Here is a 21,257-nt window from a genome sequence, read left to right on the forward strand (position 1 = left end):
TGCCATGTGTGCCCTACCCTTAGGGGCAGATTTATCAAAATGTGAGATTAGAGTTTACCACAGAGAAATTCACCCACTTTCTTTTAATTCCTATGGGTTTTTTAGAAGTGTATTTATCAGTGGGTTAAATTGTAAATATGATTTTAAAAATCCCATAAGAATAAATAGAACATGGGTGAGTTTTTGTTTATTAACCTCTAAACTCACATTTTGTTAAATCTGCTTAATGGGGTGCTATACATTGCTGGTTTCAATTCCATTTTGAAAAATGGTACTTAAAAGACAAGGAAAGGCCTTATTCACTTGGGTGGTGCCAATTTCTTAAGCACCCCTCCAATGGTTGTAATTGCTTACCTTAGACCCCAGACTGGCCCTGAAATCTTACCAGCCCGAGTAGCTACTCTAGTGAGTGCCACTCCATCGTATAAGATCAGCAAATATAGTCATTAGCCTTATTTATATAGTACCAGCAAGTTACACATCACTTTACATTAGTGCAACCAATAAGGGCCTTAAGGCAACCATTGATATCTTTTCCTGCAACCAATATCAAAGGCTTTTGCAGTATCGGCCAATATTGCCTTGTCAATCCCCCATACACGCACCGAATATTGTACAAAATCTTGTTGTGTACGATAATATTGGCGTGTGTATGACAAGCTTAATGCTGTACAATAATTAAACAAAGAAGGGTTACTTTGTAAAAAATAGGATCAGAGGGCCCTACTCAAAAGAGCTTACTGTCTCCTTACTTGACTGGCACCTATGTGTATGTTTCAATCCAAACAAGGTTGAATTCTGCTTCGAAATAAGTATTCAAACACTTCAGTGTTTGAGAAATGCTTTCTTAAGAATGGTATTACTGAGCCAATCTATTTTACTATTTATATAAGGGCTGTGACAGACGGCCACGCTGCGTATGCCATCCCACTGGCGATTTACATTCTAGCCGGTAGGATGGCATTTCGGGGAGATTAGTCGCCTGCGACAAGGGAAATTTGTCGCGCGGCGACTAATCTCCCCGTCTGTCACAGCCCTAAGATTTACACTGAATAGTTTGCACTGTTGTGCTCTGTGCTATAAACAGTTTTGGGAGCAGAACAGGTGGCCATTAGATGGCTAAAAAGGCAGGAGGGTTTTCTTATTTTTTATGCTACTGCTGCTATGGTTGTCGTGCTTCCATCACTGTGAGACGTGAATCAACAAGCAGTTTACTTGCCCTTCAATCACCATACTGTATAAGTTCTCAACTTGTTTAATGATGATGATCAAAAGAAGGTAGAAATGGCCATAAAGTGGGATAGAATAAACCATACGTATATTGTGAGTAGCAATCAAACTAAAAATATCGTTGAAAAAATTTGCTTTGGTCGTTGCAGCCACCTTATTAACAAAAGTAAAAAAAAAAACAAACACTTTTTTCACTGTATCACAGTGTGGAGAAATTGTTTGTATACTTTGTGAAGATCTTTTATAAGTAGGTGTAAAATAGAGTGTTTCAGTTTAGGTGTGGGACCTCCTTTAAGCAAATGGGACTGAACTGAATGGGATATTCTTGTTACCTACTGCAGTCTGTGCATACAGCAGCAATTGAACAGCTTATTAGGCACATGCATTTGTTGGCACAAAGGGTTAATTGTGGCGTCAGTGAGACTGCACAGCTTTAGTACATGAGCACCTCTGTCACCAGGTGTTCTTGTTAAATAAATCTCAATCTTTCAAGCATTTTCAGAATGACATTTTTATTTGTGCTGACATGTTTTCCCAGCTTTGTACAAAATACATTTTTCTAAAATAGGGTCAGGAAATCTGTGCATAGTGTTTTACTGCTGGGCTGTCATGTCACTGCAGTGGAGCTATTGGTTAAAGCCTGAGAACGATGGGGGCTCATAAAGTGCGGATAAAACAGCAGCTGGGTATATGCAGAGCTCCCATGTTATCATTTATGCTGGATATAAATATTACATTTTGAAACCAAGAACCATTATTCTACAAGACACGAGAAAAGTAAATTGTTCCAAAGTTATTGGCAGATAGAACTCGCCTTTTTATCGTTTGTGATATAAACAGTCTGGTTGTAACAAAATGGGTTCAAATGTAAACTTCATAGTGCAACTAGTCTGCTGACCTAGACAGCTGTTGGTTGGAACTTCTCGGATTGGTTCATGGTGACATCATCTCATCACAGCTGGCTTTTAGCTACAACTCCCTTGAGGCCCCCCAGCTTGTAGCTGTAACTGCTCCCACCAAGGGAGATGGCTGATCTTTTGGATCTGCTCATGTGATTAATGGTCTGTTTTGCTAAGGCTGAGAGAGAGTGGTGTCCTCCCTACCCTTTGTTGCTGAGCCTGAAGTGTATACAGATATTTAACAATTATTAAAGCAAACCAGTAACCGGTAATTCACCATTGTGAGCCATTGTGGAATGATGTGGGCTTGTCAACCAATAAGTCTGGAAAGTGAATAAAAAACAATATGAAGTCCTGAACACCACAGGGTATTAGCCAGTGCTGAAAGAAAGATGGGGTGCAGCACCACTGCAGTTAATTCGCAAGTGATAGTTTAAAGGAGAACTATACCCCCAGAATGAATACTTAATCAACAGATACATTATATCAGGGGTCCCCAACCTTTGTAGAAATCCAAAAATAGGAAAAAAGCTTATGCAGGATTGCTGCAAAACATTTATTGTGGGTAGTGTTAACAACCCCCAATAAACAATCCCCAACCTTTCTTACTCGTGAGCCACAATCAAATGTAAAAAGGCTTGGAGAGCAACACAAGCACCATAAAAGGTCATGGAGGTGCCAAATAAGGGCTAAGATTGGCTATTAGCTAGCTTCTATCCACAGAGGAGGCTTTATTTGGTAGTAAATGTTTTTATTCAACCAAAACTTGCCCCCAAGTCAGGAATTCAAAAGTAACTACCTGGTTTGGGGGCACTGAGAGCAACATCCAAGGGGTTGGTGAGCAACGTGTTTTTCTAGTTAGTATTACCCAAGGGCACATACTACTAAAAAAATATATTTTTATGAAAATGGTTTATCTAGATTAAGCAGGTTTATACATATGGGCTGTTTTATTTGATAATTTTTTATAGAGACCTACATTGTTCGAGGGTAAAGGTTTTCTTTATAATATTATCATATTCATTCAAGGGTTATGGTTCTTTACAGAATGTAGACAAATCACATCAACAGGTACTTATAAAATGAACACATAGAGTACTAAATCAATCTACTCTTACAAGACAATTACTTAAGGCGTATTTACAAAATGTACATTACTAAAGTATTACATAGGCTGCATCAGCAGTTCTCACGTGCAGCCATCAGAGCTGTTTTCTGCAGTTACTCAAGAGTTTGTCATTGTCTGTTTGGCCATCAGACACTTACAGCGCAGCTGAAATGTTGAGCTGAATTAATTCTAAAGTTCCTGCCTGGTAATCCCATCACCATACAAATTACCCCTATCACAACAAGTCGTAGGAAAGCTGAGGAGAGCATGCGATTGGTGAATGAGGAAGGAAAGAAGGGGGGGCAAGGTATGAGGGAAAAGAGAATTCAAGAATAAATGAATGGTGGGGGGAAGGAAAAGCAAGGAGAACATATCAGCAGAAGATAAAGGATTAATTTTATTCCCCTCAAGTGTTTGCATACTGAAAGGATAGTGTTGTAGGTGGGTAAAGACCTTAACCCCCTTTAGAATCACTTCCTACCGCACCTTTGTGTATCTTGGGGTCATGTTTGGGTGGCAGAATTTTGTTGTTAAGGGACCCTGATGTGCTGTACAGTGAAGCTGTGGATTCACACATTTAACCCTCCAAGACTTGCTGAGCCACAGCTTCAGCAATCTTGCAGTGCTGCTAGGTTTTAGTTCCTCAGTAGCCTGAGGGCTTCATATAGAACAGTGGTTCTCAACCTGGACCTCTTTGGGGTCGAACATCCCTTTCACAGGGGTAGCTTCTGATGAAGAAGCGAGAAGCCATAAAACGCGTAAAGCTGTGGGTGCCTAACTCCGTGATGGTTTTAATCGTTTGAATAAACGTGATATTTTATGGAAGGATGTTCCTGTGCTCAGTCCGCAATTTATCTATATTTCACAGGGGGCGCCTAAGACCATCGGAAAACATATATTTCCGATGGTCCTAGGAACCGTGAAACCGCTCACATGAGGAACTGTATTAAAGGGTTGCAGCATTAGGAAGGTTGAGAACCACTGATATAGAACATCATAGCTTGGCATTTTTTATATTCTTTTCTGAATTGGATGCCTTTTGTTGTGTATATTATTGGGACTGTTTGATACACTTGGACTGAAAGCAATGTAATGTGCTTTATTTAGCTTTAACCCTCCAAAAAAATCTACAGTACACCACTTGGGTATTATAAATTAATTGGAGCCATTGGGCTCTTCTGCTGCTACTACATTTATGCATTAATCCAGGGGGGCCTGTGGCTGTGCTTTGTTCTGTGCTGGAGTGTTGAACGGCAGTCTGTGTACTGTGGGTCTCTGAAGTCTGTGCAATATATCTTGAAACTGATCGTGCCACCCCTAGAGTTTTGCTGTGATCCCACCAGAATCCCTTATGCCCTCAGGACTCCCCGCCCAAGTTTAACATGTCAGGGGAGGAACACCGTCAGCCGAGCAAGGGTAGAGTCTGGGCCCACCGGGTTTTTTTCCCGGTGTCCCATCGGCCCAGTCCGACCCTGGTGACAATCCTATGTGCCATGTTTCCATGTATGGGAAATACTTTGCCTATGACAGACGTGATGGAGTTGAGTTGACCACCACTGCTGTCATGAATATATCTTATATGAGAAGTGGTCTGCTTGACTTGCTAGGTCTACTGTAGGCAGAGCTTCCTGGGAAACTTATATACAATATATATTAAAAAAAAAAAGGTCAGGTTAATTGTAGGCATCAATTTAGCTTGTGGCTCTAAGAAAAAAATCTATTCATTGATAATTTATCCATTGGTGCCTAATTTGTGTAAAGAATAGACTGGAATTCAGTGTCGCAACTATAATACAGGATACAGATGTAAGATGGTCATACACATGCATGTATAAGATGCTAGATTGGTCTTTCTTGACTAAGTTGGCACTGTATTTGCCTATGTATGGGCCAAAAACAAGCGGCAATCATCTTTATTGAGGTATAGTCGGACTGGGCTATGTAGCCTTATCAAGCAAAGAAAGTGATGTTTGTCTGTCATATAAGCTACCTAACTGGCTGATGAATAAAGTCTGATGCTAAAAGCACTGGTTTCAGAGCTGTCATGTTTAGACTTTAGGTGGCTAGTTGGACAAATCCATTTATTTGACAACCTGGCCTGATGAGCAGGTTTAAATATGTATGGCCATTATAAGGCTTATGACATATGAAATGTTTCTCCATCATTGCTATACAGCAGAAAACCGAAGGCAGAATGCCCCTGGTTACCTGGAGTTATAGGCGGACCTCAATAAATAAAGACTTAATTTTTGCACATAGGGGCACATTTACTAAACCACGAACGTCCGAAAAGCGTCCAAATGTTTTTTTCGTAATGATCGGTATTTTTGCGGTATTTTGTGCCATTGAGCCCTATGGGAGACTTTCCTTGGGCCAGGTTGGAGCTGCAGAGTACCATTGAGCCCTATGGGAGGCTTTCCTTGGGCCGGGTTGGAGCTGCAGAGAGCCATTGTGCCCTATGGGAGGCTTTCCTTGGGCCGGGTTGGAGCTGCAGAGTGCCATTGAGCCCTATGGGAGACTTTCCTTGGGCCAGGTTGGAGCTGCAGAGTGCCATTGAGCCCTATGGGAGACTTTCCTTGGGCCAGGTTGGAGCTGCAGAGTGCCATTGAGTCCTATGGGAGGCTTCCAAAATCATGCAAAGTCACAAAGGTTTGTCCGCCGTTTACGAGTGCTCAATACGAAAAAGTTGCGACAATATACGAGCAAGTCGTAATGGCTATGAAAAAGTCGCGACAATTTACGAGCAAGTCGTAATGGCTACGAAAACGTCGCGACAATTTACGAGCAAGTCGTAATGGCTACGATAAAGTCGCGTCAATTTACGAAAAATCGCAAAATGTTAGTTTCCAATCCGATTTTTTCCCATTTGGGATTTGGATTCGTGGATTAGTAAATCAGCCCCTAAGAGTAGCCTTTCACCAATCTGTTTTGCATCTGCAAGGTGCTTTCCAGTTCATAACATCAGAAGCAGTGACAGAAAGAGAGGTGCTTTGTCCCCCACTGTTCTCTATGGGCAGACAAAGCACCCCTTACCACTGGCCAGATTTTCAACTGCAATTACGCCACCTGCTTGTAATATTAAGGTTATTGATTTATGTGTTCATGGTTCCACGACAAGTCATAAAGTATATGCTGTGACTTGCTAAACCAGTGCAAATGCTTCTCCATGCTAATACATAACCTCCCCTTTATTTTAGTTGTAGTTTGTGATTAAAATGCCTGGAGGTGCAGATACTGAGTTTTATGCGATTTCTTTCCTGATGTTTTCTAGGTATTAGGATTATATTTACCTGCAAGGTTCTTCTTATGTTAATGTATATTTTGTAAAAAATCAAATAATGTATCGCTACGGTCTCTTCCCATATTCTGGGATACAAAGTGCTTTTAAGTGCAGTTCTTGTCATCCTGTGGATCTGCACCTGTCACATGTCTTTGCTTGGGGCATTTTTCAACCAGCAAAGATAACTTAAAATATCTTATTAAAAATGCATGGGAAGCAAGCAAATGTGTGTACTAAGTCCAAAATTATTCCTACCACCAGGCAGTTAAGTTTGGAGCAAAAGTCAGGGGATTAAAATGCAAGGTAGCATTTCAAAGAGTTGGATTTGTTAATGTAACAATGTAATTTACTGTGCAAACTAAGCAAATTAGGTTTTTATGGACCACCTGGTAGCCAGAGGGTTAATATCCTAACATAACTACATTTTTTGTATCTGATTTGGGGGCTATTAAACATTAACTAGCCAGTAAGTTATTTGACTAATATAGTCATAGAAATTATTGGTGAACCTTTATCTAATCACAGATGCAAGGAACAAAGGCACAAACAAACTCTCACCCCCCACCCCGTCATGACTGTTGGGGTCATGTAATAAAAGTTGCATAATGTGTGTGTGTGTTTAGTCAACAACTGTAGCCTTCAGCACTTAATATCCTCCTGTTTGTGTCTGTAGGTTACCTACTTACTTAGACTGTAAACTCCTTCCTTCTCTTAATTTTTTTTTTAACTTTAGGTAGTTTTTATTAAAAAATAGCATAGTCATTTATACAATACCAGTAAATTTACAAAATCAGTCATTTCAATACAAAAAAGAAGGCAGTGACGTTACACATGGAAATTAGTCATATTAGTGCATATGTAACGTTAGCATTTCCCAGCATTGTTTCTTCCTAATAGTGTGTATTTATCCATGGGCCCCAAATTTTATTGTTGTTGTTGGGACAACTATCTTAATGTACAGTAACTGCTCTACCCTGCAGACATTGTGCATTGTTTGTTGTCAGGTGAAGAAAGCAGGAGGCTCCATGCTTCTCCAGTATTGTGTAATTGACTTTTGACCAATAAAAGTGTTTCTAGAAGAAAAAAAAAGTTTAAAACTGGTTGAGGTTTAGGCCTTGCAATACATCCAGTATACATACTTTGGGGGTTCCGGGAATGTTCTAGGGCATCACTTATTTCCAGCCAATATAAGGAGATCTGGGCATAGATCCACATCATATGTATGAAAGACCCACTGTCTTGTACACAACAGGTGCATAGATCAGGGATATCGGGGCTAATATGGTGAAACCTAACTGGGGTATATTATGACTTGTGTATATTTCTGCAATTGGCTGATACCAGTTGGGTAGCTTCCTTGACTCTTAATCTTTAAAGTAACTTTACTTTGTATTTATCTGCATTTATTATTCTAATGATCGCTGTTTGTTTTTATTAATTAATTGTTTTGCAGTACATCGCTTGTGTACGTAAGTAGCGTTATATAAATAAAAATATACATACATACATGTGTTTTAGCTCTCATGGTTTGAGATTTCTGTGACTTTGATAGGGCTGATTGTTAGAGCATGTTTGGGAAGAGCTATGTGATGACTGCTCTGTTTATTACCATGACTGTCCCAGTTAGCAGATCTCAACCCAGATGATTTATAGGAGATATTGGGGCAGCACTTGAGACAGAGGAAATTCTTATGGAAACATGGTGTGACCTCCCAGTAATGTTCCAGACACTTAAAGAATGTTTATTTCATGGTGTGTTGAGGTTATTCTTGGGGCTTTTGGTGGCCTACACCCTATTTAAATGCTTTAGGATGGTGTTTCCTTTTCTCTTCTTTCTTTCTTTATTTTCAATACTCTATGGGTCAGTGACCTTGGACCTGTACCAGAAAACCTGCAATATTGGATATAAGATGAGGGCAGGTTATGTTGGCTTGATATTACAAGCAACATGCAAGTGTTCCCAACAAAAAAAACATCCCTTAATCTGGCGAATGTCTCTTTCATATGGCATTAGGTTTTTACTTTTTCATGTCTTGTTATTATTTCATGTTCTTGTTATGTTCAAACCACTTGCCTCGAGTCTGATACTACCATCTGAAGAAAACTGTCCATATGTGCTACATCTAATAATGCAGTCCCATTATCAACAAATTCCTCATCTTTACTGCCTTGCAACCTTTGCTCTTTCTAAAAGGTTCCTTCCTTTAATCTAATAGGATTCCTTCCTTGCTGCAGGGCAGTTATTTGGGAGTGCCAAATATTTCTTTGGGCTGACTGTATATAATTTTAGTATCTCAGCAGCTTAATTTTTGAAAGGTACATATACTTTTCTTAAAATATACATTTCCTGTTACGTTATAATAAATTAGTAGATTTCAGTTTCTGTACTGCATAAATTCCTATAATAAGGCTTTTTATTAGGAGCCTTGCCTCAAAATTGTATGTATTATATTTAAGTAAGTTGCCTTTTCACGAGGATGAATCTATAGAAGGGTGAATCTACAGTATCGGCTGCTCTGTACATTTTATCTAGAGCTGGTGGTACCCAATATGGTTAGCCAAATCAGTTTCAACTTGTTAGCCAACAAAAGTTACAGATTTTCTAAATTAAACTCATATTTATGAGTGACATTTGCCACCGATCTGACTTAATAGCGATCAAATAAAATAAATGGATCTAATATTTTATGTTCAGCTTTAAGGAGTTCATACAGGGCATTTGATCAAACCAGCCCACAGTAGCTGATGGATACAATATGATGGGCCACACTGTACATTGTATAGGATCTGCATTTTCTAATTACCACTTCTGTCGATAAACCATTCACTGAAGATATGAAGCATGGGCAGAATACATTTTCAAACATTCCCTATTAAGCATGAATATTAATCAGGATCATCTGTTAAATATACATATAGCGAAATTTGTGCAAAAGTTTTGTTAGTATTTGTATGGCCAACGTTACTTTCAGTATATGATACTTCAGGTGTAGTAAAGGTTGTCTTTCAAGGACCCATGAAGGAATCTACATTAAATGGGGTCTTTAGTATTTATCATTCTATGACAAAGAAACTGGTATTATAACTGTGAACTGAATTGTTAAACCAAACCTATTGGAGAACTTGTTAGGGCTGCGTGCATGCCAGATATTAAAAATATCCTATTTAAGAGGATATAAAAGACATGCTGTCATTTTTTCATAAGTTATTTAACTAATTTATTTTATTACCCTTGTTTTGTGGAAAATCTGATGTTGTACCCGCTTTGTTATACAAATAAATTAGCAAGCCCAGGATGAAACTTCAAAGCTTTTCTATCATTTATAACTCTTAATTTATATAGTGTAGACATATTCATGCAGGGCTGTGCAGAGACTGATGATCATTCACATTTGTGGCATGTGGGAGGAAACCAGAGTACGGAGAGGAATATACCAACTTCTAGCAGAAGTTGGAATTGAACTCTGGACCCCAGCGCTTCAATGCAATTTTAACCACTAAGCATAAATGTAAGGGTCTTGTGCACTTTATATACTCTGTTTAGTTTATAAATGTATACTTTAATAGCACAAAAACTCTGTTTTATGTGCTCATCTACAAATATGTTTTAGAGAATTATTAATGGCTGGAATGATAACGGTACCCATGCAACGTATCCTGTGATTCCTATTTATGGAAAGAACTGAAGAATATCCAGATGTGTAATACTAAGCCCTCAGCACCCATTTGCTGGCAATTATCTGCCCACCTCTCACTAGCTTTAAAGAAAAAAAAAAACCCAATACATTTGTATTTATTTTTGTGGAAGCAGCTGCTCTATTTTTATTTTGGACAGGGTAAGATAAAATTAAATATCATCATTTGAAAATGTCATAAAAAATGAAAGGCTTCTAGAAAGGTCAGATCTTCATAGGCTACCTGTTGCCCAACTCGCTATCTAGCTGAATAGACCTTGTTTCTCATGGTATGCAGCCCATATGCTAGACTTTGTGTACTTTGCACAGTGGTGCAGATAAAGCTGGTACCTTAGGAAAAATCCAGATGTCTGTTTCAGTGTTGATTTTCTTTCTGTAATAGTAAATTTACTGTGAAATTGTCTATGTTAAATATCTCATTTGAGACTAGTGACTAAGTTGCAATGGCATTTTCAGTCTAATATTGATCCTCCAGTCCAAGACAGTACATTTTTGTCAGACAATTGGCAGCTTAGAGCTGAGTGGGGAACTTGTTCCTTTCAGTTATGAGTGTTTCCATATACTTAAGGAAATGTGCAACTATACAAATGTAGCAGTTTCTATGGTACCCTAGTGTATAATTGGCTTCAGTGTCAGAAATTGTTAAATTTAACATGCAAAGTGTATTCTCTTTTCTATTAGCTGTTTCAGTAAACAGACAGATAAACACAACCATATTTTCTAATATAGGCGTATTGTTTTAGAGCTTTTATCAGCATCACAAGTATCAGTTGTTTGACTCCCCGAAGGGTGCAGCAGTAATAATATAAATGTGATAAGTGTTGACAAGAGGCTGACATTATCAGTTTAGGCAGAGGAGCCTGGCTCCAGCTGCTGGACTGCTTTCCAAACAGAAGCGCCAGTGAATGTGGGAGGAGGACCTCTGTGGTATGCACTGTCTGATATAGCACCTACAAAGATACACTGAGAGCTGAAGAGGGGAAAAAGTAGCCTTTCTTTATCAGTTAGGTTTGCATTCACTTTGTTTCTATATTAACATTCATTAACCATACTAGGATATATTCTTCTCTCCTGTGAACCTTGTTATATAATATGTAAACTCATATATAACCTTATTAGTATTGCCTTATAAAATATGCTTAGTGATACTTGCATATTATAAGAAATCATATAAACATTTAGGGTATAAGAAGTTTTATTAGAGTTATAACTTGAGGTTTTTAATAGGTCATGGTATTCTCTCTTGCCTTTAAATCCTTATGGTACTTCTTGGTGACATTTTAATATCCTTATATTTTACAATATGTGACAGTAAAATCTATAGTTGTATCTATAGTTAGGCATTTATATGAGAAGCATCTGTACCTTTACTCATAACAGCAACCAGTTACACCTCATCTATAGGAAACAGTGTTCTTTGGTGGCAATATTAGACATTGAGCTTGTTTAGCTTTACAATGTTACTATTTCTGGATTAAACTTTGAAAACTTTGATTAAACTATGAATCTCAGTGACTTCTATATGAAGGGCGTCTGTACCAAAATCAGCAAGGCGTCATGTATAATAGTTGGCAGTCAGTGTTCAAGGCTCCATGAAACCAACCAGATTAAGGGAAAAGGTTAAGATTATTTCATGTTTTACTTGTTGCCACTAGTCAGATGACCAGCACTTGCTGTTTATGGAAGCAGAATAGTGGATCTTACTATGAGTTTGTATGTGTTTTAGCATAAACTTTTTACTGCCCGATTCACTTCATTGGTGCATAAATACTATAGGTCCTGTGGCTGTTTTCTGTGACTCTTTTGGTCTTCCATAATAATTTCTTCTTTGTTGTGTGCTGTTACTTGGCCACACATTACAGTATGATTAAGTGTATTATAGCACGAAACATGTTAGGCTTTTTTAATGGACATGTAATACTTAATAAAGATACGTTTTTACTTCATTATAGTTGGATTTTGTTGGTGTGCTTGTCCAGATTTTGATGACATGGTCTATCCACTCTACTTTTTCTGTAGGTTTGGGGCAAGGCACCCAAGCCCAACATATCAACCGGTGAGTTTGTACTGACTGCATCTTCATGGCATAATTTTCCATATCACTCAATCCAGTACCAACAGAAGGCTGTATTGTGGGGGTAGCAAAACTAGTAGAAATACAAAGCTGATGTATGGTGGAGCATAACGATCAATATACCAGCACCACGCGTAGAAGGACACAAATGCATTATCGTTGTGTTACGAAGCAATTTCATGCAAGGCTAATGCATCCCTTTGATAAATAATGGGCATTTCATTTATAAAATATACAAGGGAATGGATCCTAAAATTTTTCAAGAGGTGCCGTGGCCACTCTGTCACTTCATATAATAAAGAAGGTGCTGCATTTTGATGTCCCTGTGCCAGGTCAATGACCATGCCATGTCCCCTGAAATCTACTGAAGGATGATGGGGAAATATACACCTTTAATAAGTAGCAATGGCTGCTTGCAACCTATGTATTTATAAGTAAGATTTTCAGCAACAAAATCCAACAGCTGGCTTACCAAAGTGAGCAAGTTGGTACATTTGTAATCAATACCAGCTTTTCTGTACCTAAAGTGTTAGATTCAAGTCTCTACGTGAATGTATTTCTGTGTTACATGTAAGGGAAGAGCTGTAACCTAAATCCTGTAGGTGACACCAGAAGGACAACTTGTGAGATACTAGGAGTAGAAGTAGAACAGAATGTTCCTGGCTTCACATTGTCTGTGATGGGAATAACTATAGCAGCAAGCAGCCCTTTTTTTTTTTTGCTTCGATGTGGCCCATCTCTTCTCACTTTAGTGTGGTTGTTTTTTTTTTGTTTTTTTTTTTTATCATTGTGTGGCTGAGAGAACCTTTTGATTATTTTTACTAAAAGAACCTAAGGGCTAAGGCACTTTGCATTTTGGTCTCTGCTAATAAATTGCAATAGAACTCACTGCACTTTTCACTTCTGTAGGAGTCAAGTGTCCTTTTTTTTTTTTTTTTGCAATAATCCATGGCAACCAATCACATTTTAACTTTCATTATTCATCCTGCAGCTGGCTGAGCAAAGATAATCACAGATTGGTTACTGTGAATTACTAGGGTTTGTAAATGAGCCACTTAGGGTTTTTTTTTAAAGCAAAACTGAGATTTTAAATAATTTGCCAATTAATATTTTTGTTCAGTAAAATACGATTTTAAATTTGGAGTCCTGAAATTTCTTCTGTGGATTTTTAAATTTGTAAATTTCAATTCTACTTTATTGATTTGCGTGTATAGAATTTGGTCTTTTATATAACTTTTATTGCCAAGCTGCAATGCATCCATTTTAAGTGCATAAATCTACTGTACTATATTATAAGGAGATGTCCTAGTGGTTAATTTGTTCTTTCTATTGTCAAGGAATACAAAGTAGGCAATGGCTCCAGGTGCAAGGACAGGAAAGGCTGATGCCAGTGTAGGGGCTGATTCTTGGCCAGCGTTGCTGGCATCAGCCTTTCCTTTCCTTGCACCTGGAGCCATTGCATTGGTACAGGTGCTGGCACACAGTGGATTTTGGCTCCGACACACAAGTATACATTTCAGTGGCGAAATCCGCTGTGTGCCTACAACTAGGCTGACGTAATGGCTACTGGTGCAGGCACAGGGAAAGGTGAGGCCAGTGCAGGGGCTGATTCTCAACCTGAGTTTATCTGCTGGTTAAGAATCAGCCGTGTGTCATTAGCCTCTGGAAAATCCTAAATGTTGTATTGTAAAAAGCCTTCTCTCATACAATAAATATATTATATGCAGCCCTGATACACATAGAAAACGTCTGTATTCATGGAATTATTCCACATAGCTCAAAGCCTACACAGAAGTACATTGCAGGATTGTCTGCTACTGACTTCTCTGAATGAAGCACTGTCTGGTTTTATACAAGCTATTCAATAGCGTTATTGTTCTAACAATTAGAAAAAATATTGTTATTAATATGTTTACAGTTAGCCGCTGATTAGTTGTGAGTGATTTAGGTCCTTAAGTAATTGTTTGTAGAGTAATTAGCTGATTATGAAGTTTTGTGATTAAGTGAAAACATTTTCTATTGAAATAGTTTTAAGGCTAATGCCAGATGGGGCTGATTCTCAGCCTGCGGATAAATGCAGGGGAAGAGTCAGTCCCTACACTGACACCAGATTTTCCCTGTGCCTGCAAATGGAACCAATTAGTCTACCCAGGTACAGACACACAGAGGTAATTTTTGGCGCTGAAATGCACAAGTATGCATTATCAGCCCCATCAGGCATTAGCCTAACTAGGTGGGTCTCCTCACTCCTTACTTCAGATGTTTTTGTACTTATTGTTAAAGTTACTGTTTTTATGTGCTAGCATGTATTTTCTTGTGACAATGTTATGAACCATGGTAACAGGAGACTTTCTTACTGTCCTTTTGTTACCAAAAACACCCTGTCTGGAATTGAATACAGGATCCTAGTGTTGTAAGCAACGGTGCTAACCATTGTATCACTGTACTGTCCTATTAATTAGAAAGATCCCTTAGAAACATATATGCTGAGAGAAAGTTAAAAAAAATATATATATGTTTTAGAGCTCCTCCATTTGATTAAACAGAGTTGTTTGCTTTTATATCAGGGAGTTCCATTCAAAATTTACACCAGACAATGGTCAGCCTCTGTCCTGATGGGCCCTGTGCAAATGGCCCTTTTACCCATTTATTAAAACCACCCTGTCTAATATTAACCCTGAATAAACTGGCCTCTTACTTTTTACCAGAGAGATGCTGCTTTACTGTCAGCCAGTTATTACTGATACAAATGGGTACACAGATTTAAGTGAGGACCAGAGCATGTCCTGCACTTTCCCAGCACTAATGTATGACCTTTATGATAACCTTCACTGTTTACCTTTTCTGTTTCTGAAGTGCCATGTATCCAAGTGCTGCTGTTTACATAAGTAGTGAAATACATTTCAAGGACATCCATTCTATAACGTGTAACAGCAGTTGTATATTCTGTGGTAAACTTTCCTTGTTAAACCACCCATTGGAATTACAAGTGTGTGAAGAAATCATATTTTTAAGGCCTACCCTGTATGATGGCACCAGTAGGTACTTGTTACAGTAGCTTTATATATACATTGCTGCAGTACATCATATTCATTTTGATAGGAAAACAAACGCGTTTTAAACAGATCATTTTCCTCCCTTCAGTGTAAATGCATTTTAACTGAATTCTGTTGCTTGGTTTCAAAACACTGAGCTCTTCTATAATCAAACACTGGCTTGTGTTTTCTTCTTGATGTATGCTGAAGTGTAAATACAATGAAGGTAATGTAGCCTCACTGACATTTCTTTCACTTAGAGCCTTAAAGTTATTTTATAGTGTTTGGTTTCTGCCTTACATGCCTAGTGATAAGAACCTTGCATATTTCTGCCATGCGCTAATGTATTGTGACGTCCTGCATAAGATGAAAAGAGAGGGAGAGTACATAGGTTAAAATATCCCTGACTCAGTGTTTACATAGCTATAGAGTGAATAAATCATTCCTCACTAATCTGTGACACATAAAAGGTATATCTTAATTTTTCTTCATGTTCCCTTTGAATTTGTCCTATGGAAATATGTGAAGTGTTGTATTATTTCCCTCTTAAAGCTTATTGTTTTCTAGCTGGTCATAATCTTCCTTACCCGTTGCCTTTCTGTAGTAATTCCAGCAGGGCATTGGCCCAATTGCTGAGGATTCAGATGACCATTGGGACCATTAAAAAAAAAAAAAAAAAAAAAAAATATATATATATATATATGGGACCTTAAAAAAGGTCCCAAAAGGGACCGAAACGTCGGTTGTACATGCAATTATAATACACTAATATTTATTTGAACCACAAGACCCTTGGTGCTGGTTGTGTTTGATATATATATATATATATATATATATATATATATATATATATATAGGTACCGTATATACTTGAGTATAAGCCAATCCGAATATAAGCCGAGGTACCTAATTTTACCTAAGAAAACTGGAAAAACGTATTGACTCGAGTATAAGCCTAGGGTGGCAAATGCAGCCGCTACTGCTAACTTATATGCGCAGGGGACCAGCACGTTCTCCAATCTTGATTATTCATTCAGTGGCGCTGAGAAGGGGAATGGGTGTGGGTGACATCACGCCTGCGACCCTGTCACCCCCCTACCCCAAAGAATAGGGACCCGAGGGCCACTCCCCCCCAAAACATGCTGCCCTAGGCACACTGCTTGCTACTGAAATTCCCCCAAAGAATAGGGACCCGAGGGCCACTCCCCCCCAAAACATGCTGCCCTAGGCACACTGCTTGCTACTGAAATTCCCCCAAAGAATAGGGACCCAAGGGCCATTTCCTCCCAAAATGTGCTGCCCTAGGCACACTGCCTAACACGGGGGTGCGAGCGCAACAGCACAAAGAGTTAAAACACACAAGAATTGAAATATGTAGAAGAATCTGAAGATGTACCTGAACTGTCCGGCATCTGTAGCACCGTTGCACTCACACATCCCCCAACCCTCCCCTTGTGTCCGTCATCTGTAGCGCCGTTGCACTTGCACATCCCCCAACCCTCCCCCTGTGCCTGTCATCTGTAGCGCCGTTGTCCTCGCACCCTCCGTGTTACTGAATGTAGATACAAAGTGCACACGAGCGTGCACATATATGGCCGACCGGGGGAGGGGTGCGACCGCAACGGTGCTACTGATGCTAGTAGACATGGGTGCAGGCGCAACGGATGCCAGTAGAAGGGGGTGCGAGTGCAACGGCGCGACGGATGCCAGCAGAAACGGGGGTGCGAGCGCGACGGATGCCAGTAGACACGGGGGTGCTAGGCGCAACGATGCCAGGGGGCGATGTGCGAGCGCAACGGTGCTACGGATGCTGGACAGTTAAGGTACAGCTTCAAATTCTTCTATTCCATATACTTGAGTATAAGCCGAGGATGGCTTTTTCAGCACATTTTTGGGGCTGAAAAACTCTGCTTATACTCGAGTATATACGGTAATTACCGCTGTGGAAGAAAGAGATGTAAGGCATGTCGGTTTTTAAATGTGTCTAAAAGTTTTATTAGTACACATACCGGTCATGAATACCAGATTAAACAATATTTCAATTGTCTTTCAAAGGAAGTTATTTATCTAATAACATGTTTGTGTGGATCTCAATATGTAGGAAAAACCATACGTACTGTCTCCACAAGGATCTTGGAACATATATCTGCTGTGGAGAGAGGTGATTTGAGATTAGCAGTGTCAAAACACATGATAGAGAAACATGGAGGAAAGATATCATTTTCTTTTCAGATAATTGATAAACCACATTTCCAGGTTAGGAAAGGTGATTCGGAAAAAAGGCTTTTAAAGAGAGAAGCTTTTTGGATATATAATCTTCATTCCCTTGAGTCTCAGGAAGGTATGAATAGGGACTGGGAACTGTCCTGTTTCTACTGATACCTATATCTAGGGTATTTACTATTGCCTAATACATCTGTCTGAGATATATATTCCCTCTCCATTAGTTGTGATATATGTTCTCTGGGTTCCTTGACATTTCTGATTTTATGTAATGTGGTAGTTGTTCCTTATTTTATATGTTTAGGTGGTAAGGGTTAATTATACCTGACAACGTCATCTGGTACTGCCTAGAGTGCTGGGGTGGGTATAAATAACTCCTCCCACTCAGGGACTATTTATGCTTCTGATGAAGTGACGTGATGTCACGAAACGCGTTAAGCGTAAGTCCATTTGATGTATACGTGCCGTTTTAACGTGACCAAATAAAGACTGATTTTATTTTTTATCCCGTGGTGCTCGGCTTTTTCTGGACTTTACTGATATATATATATAATCATTAAAAAAAAGACCAGCAGCACTGGGATTTCTGTGCAAATCAAAAAAAAGTATATTTAAATGTGCATATACAAAAATGTGCTGTATATGCACTTTTAAATATACTTTTTTGATTTGCACAGAAATCCCAGTGTTGCTGGTCTTTTTTGTATGATGTGTTATATTTTTACCGTGCACCTGGCTATATAATTTAAAGCGGTGTGCCACCCTTCTGGTAAAATATATATATATATATATATGTATCCTGACGGCGATCCTGGGTGGATCGAAGCGCACCGATGTTGATGGCAAATTGATGAAACAATAAATATTTAGTACTTTTCAGGTTAAATGCTGTGAGTGCTTTGCGATACATATATATAAATACATCTGTCTGAGAACATCAAAATGCATACAAGTACTGCACTCAAGGAAAATTCTGTTCCGTTATCCGTAAACCCATTATCCAGAAAGCTCTGAATTACGAGAAGGCCATCTTCATTAGACTCTATTTTAATCAAATAATTCAGATTTTGAAACATTTTTAAACATGGAGATACAAATTACAGAAAGACTCCTTATTTAGAATACCCTGGGTTCCAAGCATGAAAAAATGTAAATTCAAAAAGAGAAGTTTATTTCCCATACATATATAGTATATGCTAGGTAGAATGCAAAGTGTATATAGAAACAAAAGAATGCATACCCAGGTATATATTCACCCTGGTAGTGTAACCTCTTAAGGTTACACTACCAGGGTGAAAATATACCTGGGTATGTATGTATTTGAACACCTGGCAATCAGCAAGAATTCTGGCTCTCAAAAACTCTCTGCCTCTGACTTTAAAAAGTCCACCTCTATTCCACTCATTAATCTAAATTAGCAGCACCTGTCTGAGCTCTTTAAAGACACCTGTCCACCCCACAGTCTGTCAGACTCCAACTACTACCATGGGCAAGACCAAAGAGCTGTCAAAAGACATCAGAGACAAAATTGTGGACCTCTACAAGGCTGGAAAGGGCTGTTATGGTTTCAAATCATGCATTGCACAGAAGGTTCCCCTGCTTAAGTCATCACGTGTACAGGCCCATCTGAAGTTTGCCAATAACCATCTGGATGATCCAGAGGAGGCATGTGGTCAGATGAGACTAAAGTAGAATTTTTGGGTCTAAACTTTACTTTCCGTGTTTGGAGGAAAAATAAGGATGAGTTGCATCCCAAGAACACCATCCCTACTGTGAAGCATGGGGGTGGTAACATCATGCTTTGGGGGTGCTTTTCTGTGAAGGGGACAGGATGACTGCACTGTATTAAGGAGAGGATGAATGGGGCCTTGTATTGTGAGATATTGAGCAACAACCTCCTTCCCTCAGTCAGAGCATTGAAAATAGGTCGTGGCTGGGTCTTCCAACATGACAATGACCCGAAGCTCACAGCCAGGATAACCAAGGAGTGGAGGTAAGAGGCATATCAAGGTTCTGGAGTGGCCTAGCCAGTCTCCAGACCTAAATCCAGTAGAAAATCTTTGGAGGGAGCTGAAACTCCGTGTTGCTCAGCGACAGCCCCGAAACCTGACAGATCTAGAGGAGATCTGTGTGGAGGAGTGGGCCAAAATCCCCGTTGCAGTGTGTGCAAACCTGGTCAGGAACTACAGGAAACTTTGACCTCTGTAATTGTAAACAAAGGCTTATGTACCAAATATTAACACTGATTTTCATACAATGTGATTTCCTGATTTCTTTTTTTTAAATGCTGTCTCTCACAGTGGGAATGCACCTACAATGTGAATTTTAGACCCCTCCGTGATGGGGAAGTGGGAGAACTTGCAAAACCGCAGGGTGTTCAAATACTTATGTTCCTCACTGTATAGTTGAAGACATCCGTAAGCAAGGTTTATAAGAAAAGTGTTTCCATGTTACTCAAGCCCTAATAATGCATTCCAGCAGGAAAACTTTATTTAAGGAAAAGTAGGTATAGGGTTAAAGACAAATGAGAGCAGTACAATAGCCTTAGCCTATGACAGGAAACTGATGTATGTTTTGTCATTGTGGGATCTGAATACTGTAAGATGATATGCTTGCTTACATTGTGTTAGTAGGAGATTTAACATTCACCAACTAGAATCTGATTATCATTTAACTTTTGCTCCTTTTTTTCTCTTTTAATATTTTTATTAAAGTGTACTACTACTAATTATCGAAACTGCAAAAATGTCCACTTTTTGATTTTAGAACTAGGGGATAATGGGCCATTACTTTACTAACTAGCCCGTATTGACCCCACAGCATATTTCTTTACATGCTCTTGTGACTGATACTCATGTAATTAATTGCTATTTAACTTCCCCACTATGAAGTATAGATTCATTAGACACATTAAATCCTTAGCAATCAATCCAATGTGAAAGTTTTTCTTTCATAAAAGCCTCCAAGGACCTGCTATTATTGAATTTGACATAATCTGTACCCTCGTGCCTTTAATGTGACTGCTAATCGCCAGCGAGCTGGCAGGCTTACGTTATGTTTGGTTCAATTCCTTGGCAGAGTGCTGTGCCAGAGGCAGAGAATGACGTGGAAACTGCATGCACTACAGCCTCCTCGGTTGTGGAAAATGGACATAAATCGCTTTCAGGTATGTACATAGAAAACTATGGCAAACAATAAAAAGGGAAGTTATTTCTCTTTGTATTTTTTTTTTAATTCTCAAATTATTTTCTTCTAAATAAAAGTGATAAAATTTTTCTTAACAACTGACACTGCAAATGACAAGAATGTGTACTACCCATTTACCCATTATTAGACAAGGACAAAACTATCAGTAGTGCAGTGGAACTTGGGCCCAGAAATGTTATGGGGCTGCCTAGGACTGAAAGTAAAGTGATTATTGTGTTTTGGATGCAGTGTGGTAAAACTAAAACATTGCTTTTAAGAGAGCTCTATGGGCAGAGCGTACATAGGTGGGGCAGACCATGTGGAGTTTCGCAAGCCAGGCTATGGTTTATAAAACTCTTTATTGGATATAGAAAAGGGGTTTTAGACTTCTTGTCAACCTTCCCTTAGAATTTTATTAAAATATAGCAAAAAAATTAGAAAGTTGTGCTCATTTTTTGTTATAGGTTATACAGGAGCAGTGGCCAGCTCCATATTGTAGCTCCCATCATTCCCAGCTACAGTCAGGT

At 39.0% G+C, this 21,257-nt stretch overlaps 1 protein-coding gene across 2 annotated transcripts in view; it reads left to right on the plus strand.

Moving 5' to 3' along the window:
- Positions 1-21,257, plus strand: part of smtnl2 (smoothelin-like 2) — a 70,906-nt gene that overhangs the window by 15,405 nt on the left and 34,244 nt on the right. For both annotated transcript variants that reach the window (XM_002933538.5, XM_012971177.3), the window contains exon 2: positions 20,623-20,710. In XM_002933538.5, coding sequence (XP_002933584.2) covers positions 20,623-20,710 — 88 coding nt within the window. The remainder of the gene's footprint in view (positions 1-20,622; positions 20,711-21,257) is intronic.

Source organism: Xenopus tropicalis, chromosome 2 (assembly GCF_000004195.4).
Source record: "Xenopus tropicalis strain Nigerian chromosome 2, UCB_Xtro_10.0, whole genome shotgun sequence".
Classification (NCBI taxonomy): domain Eukaryota; kingdom Metazoa; phylum Chordata; class Amphibia; order Anura; family Pipidae; genus Xenopus; species Xenopus tropicalis.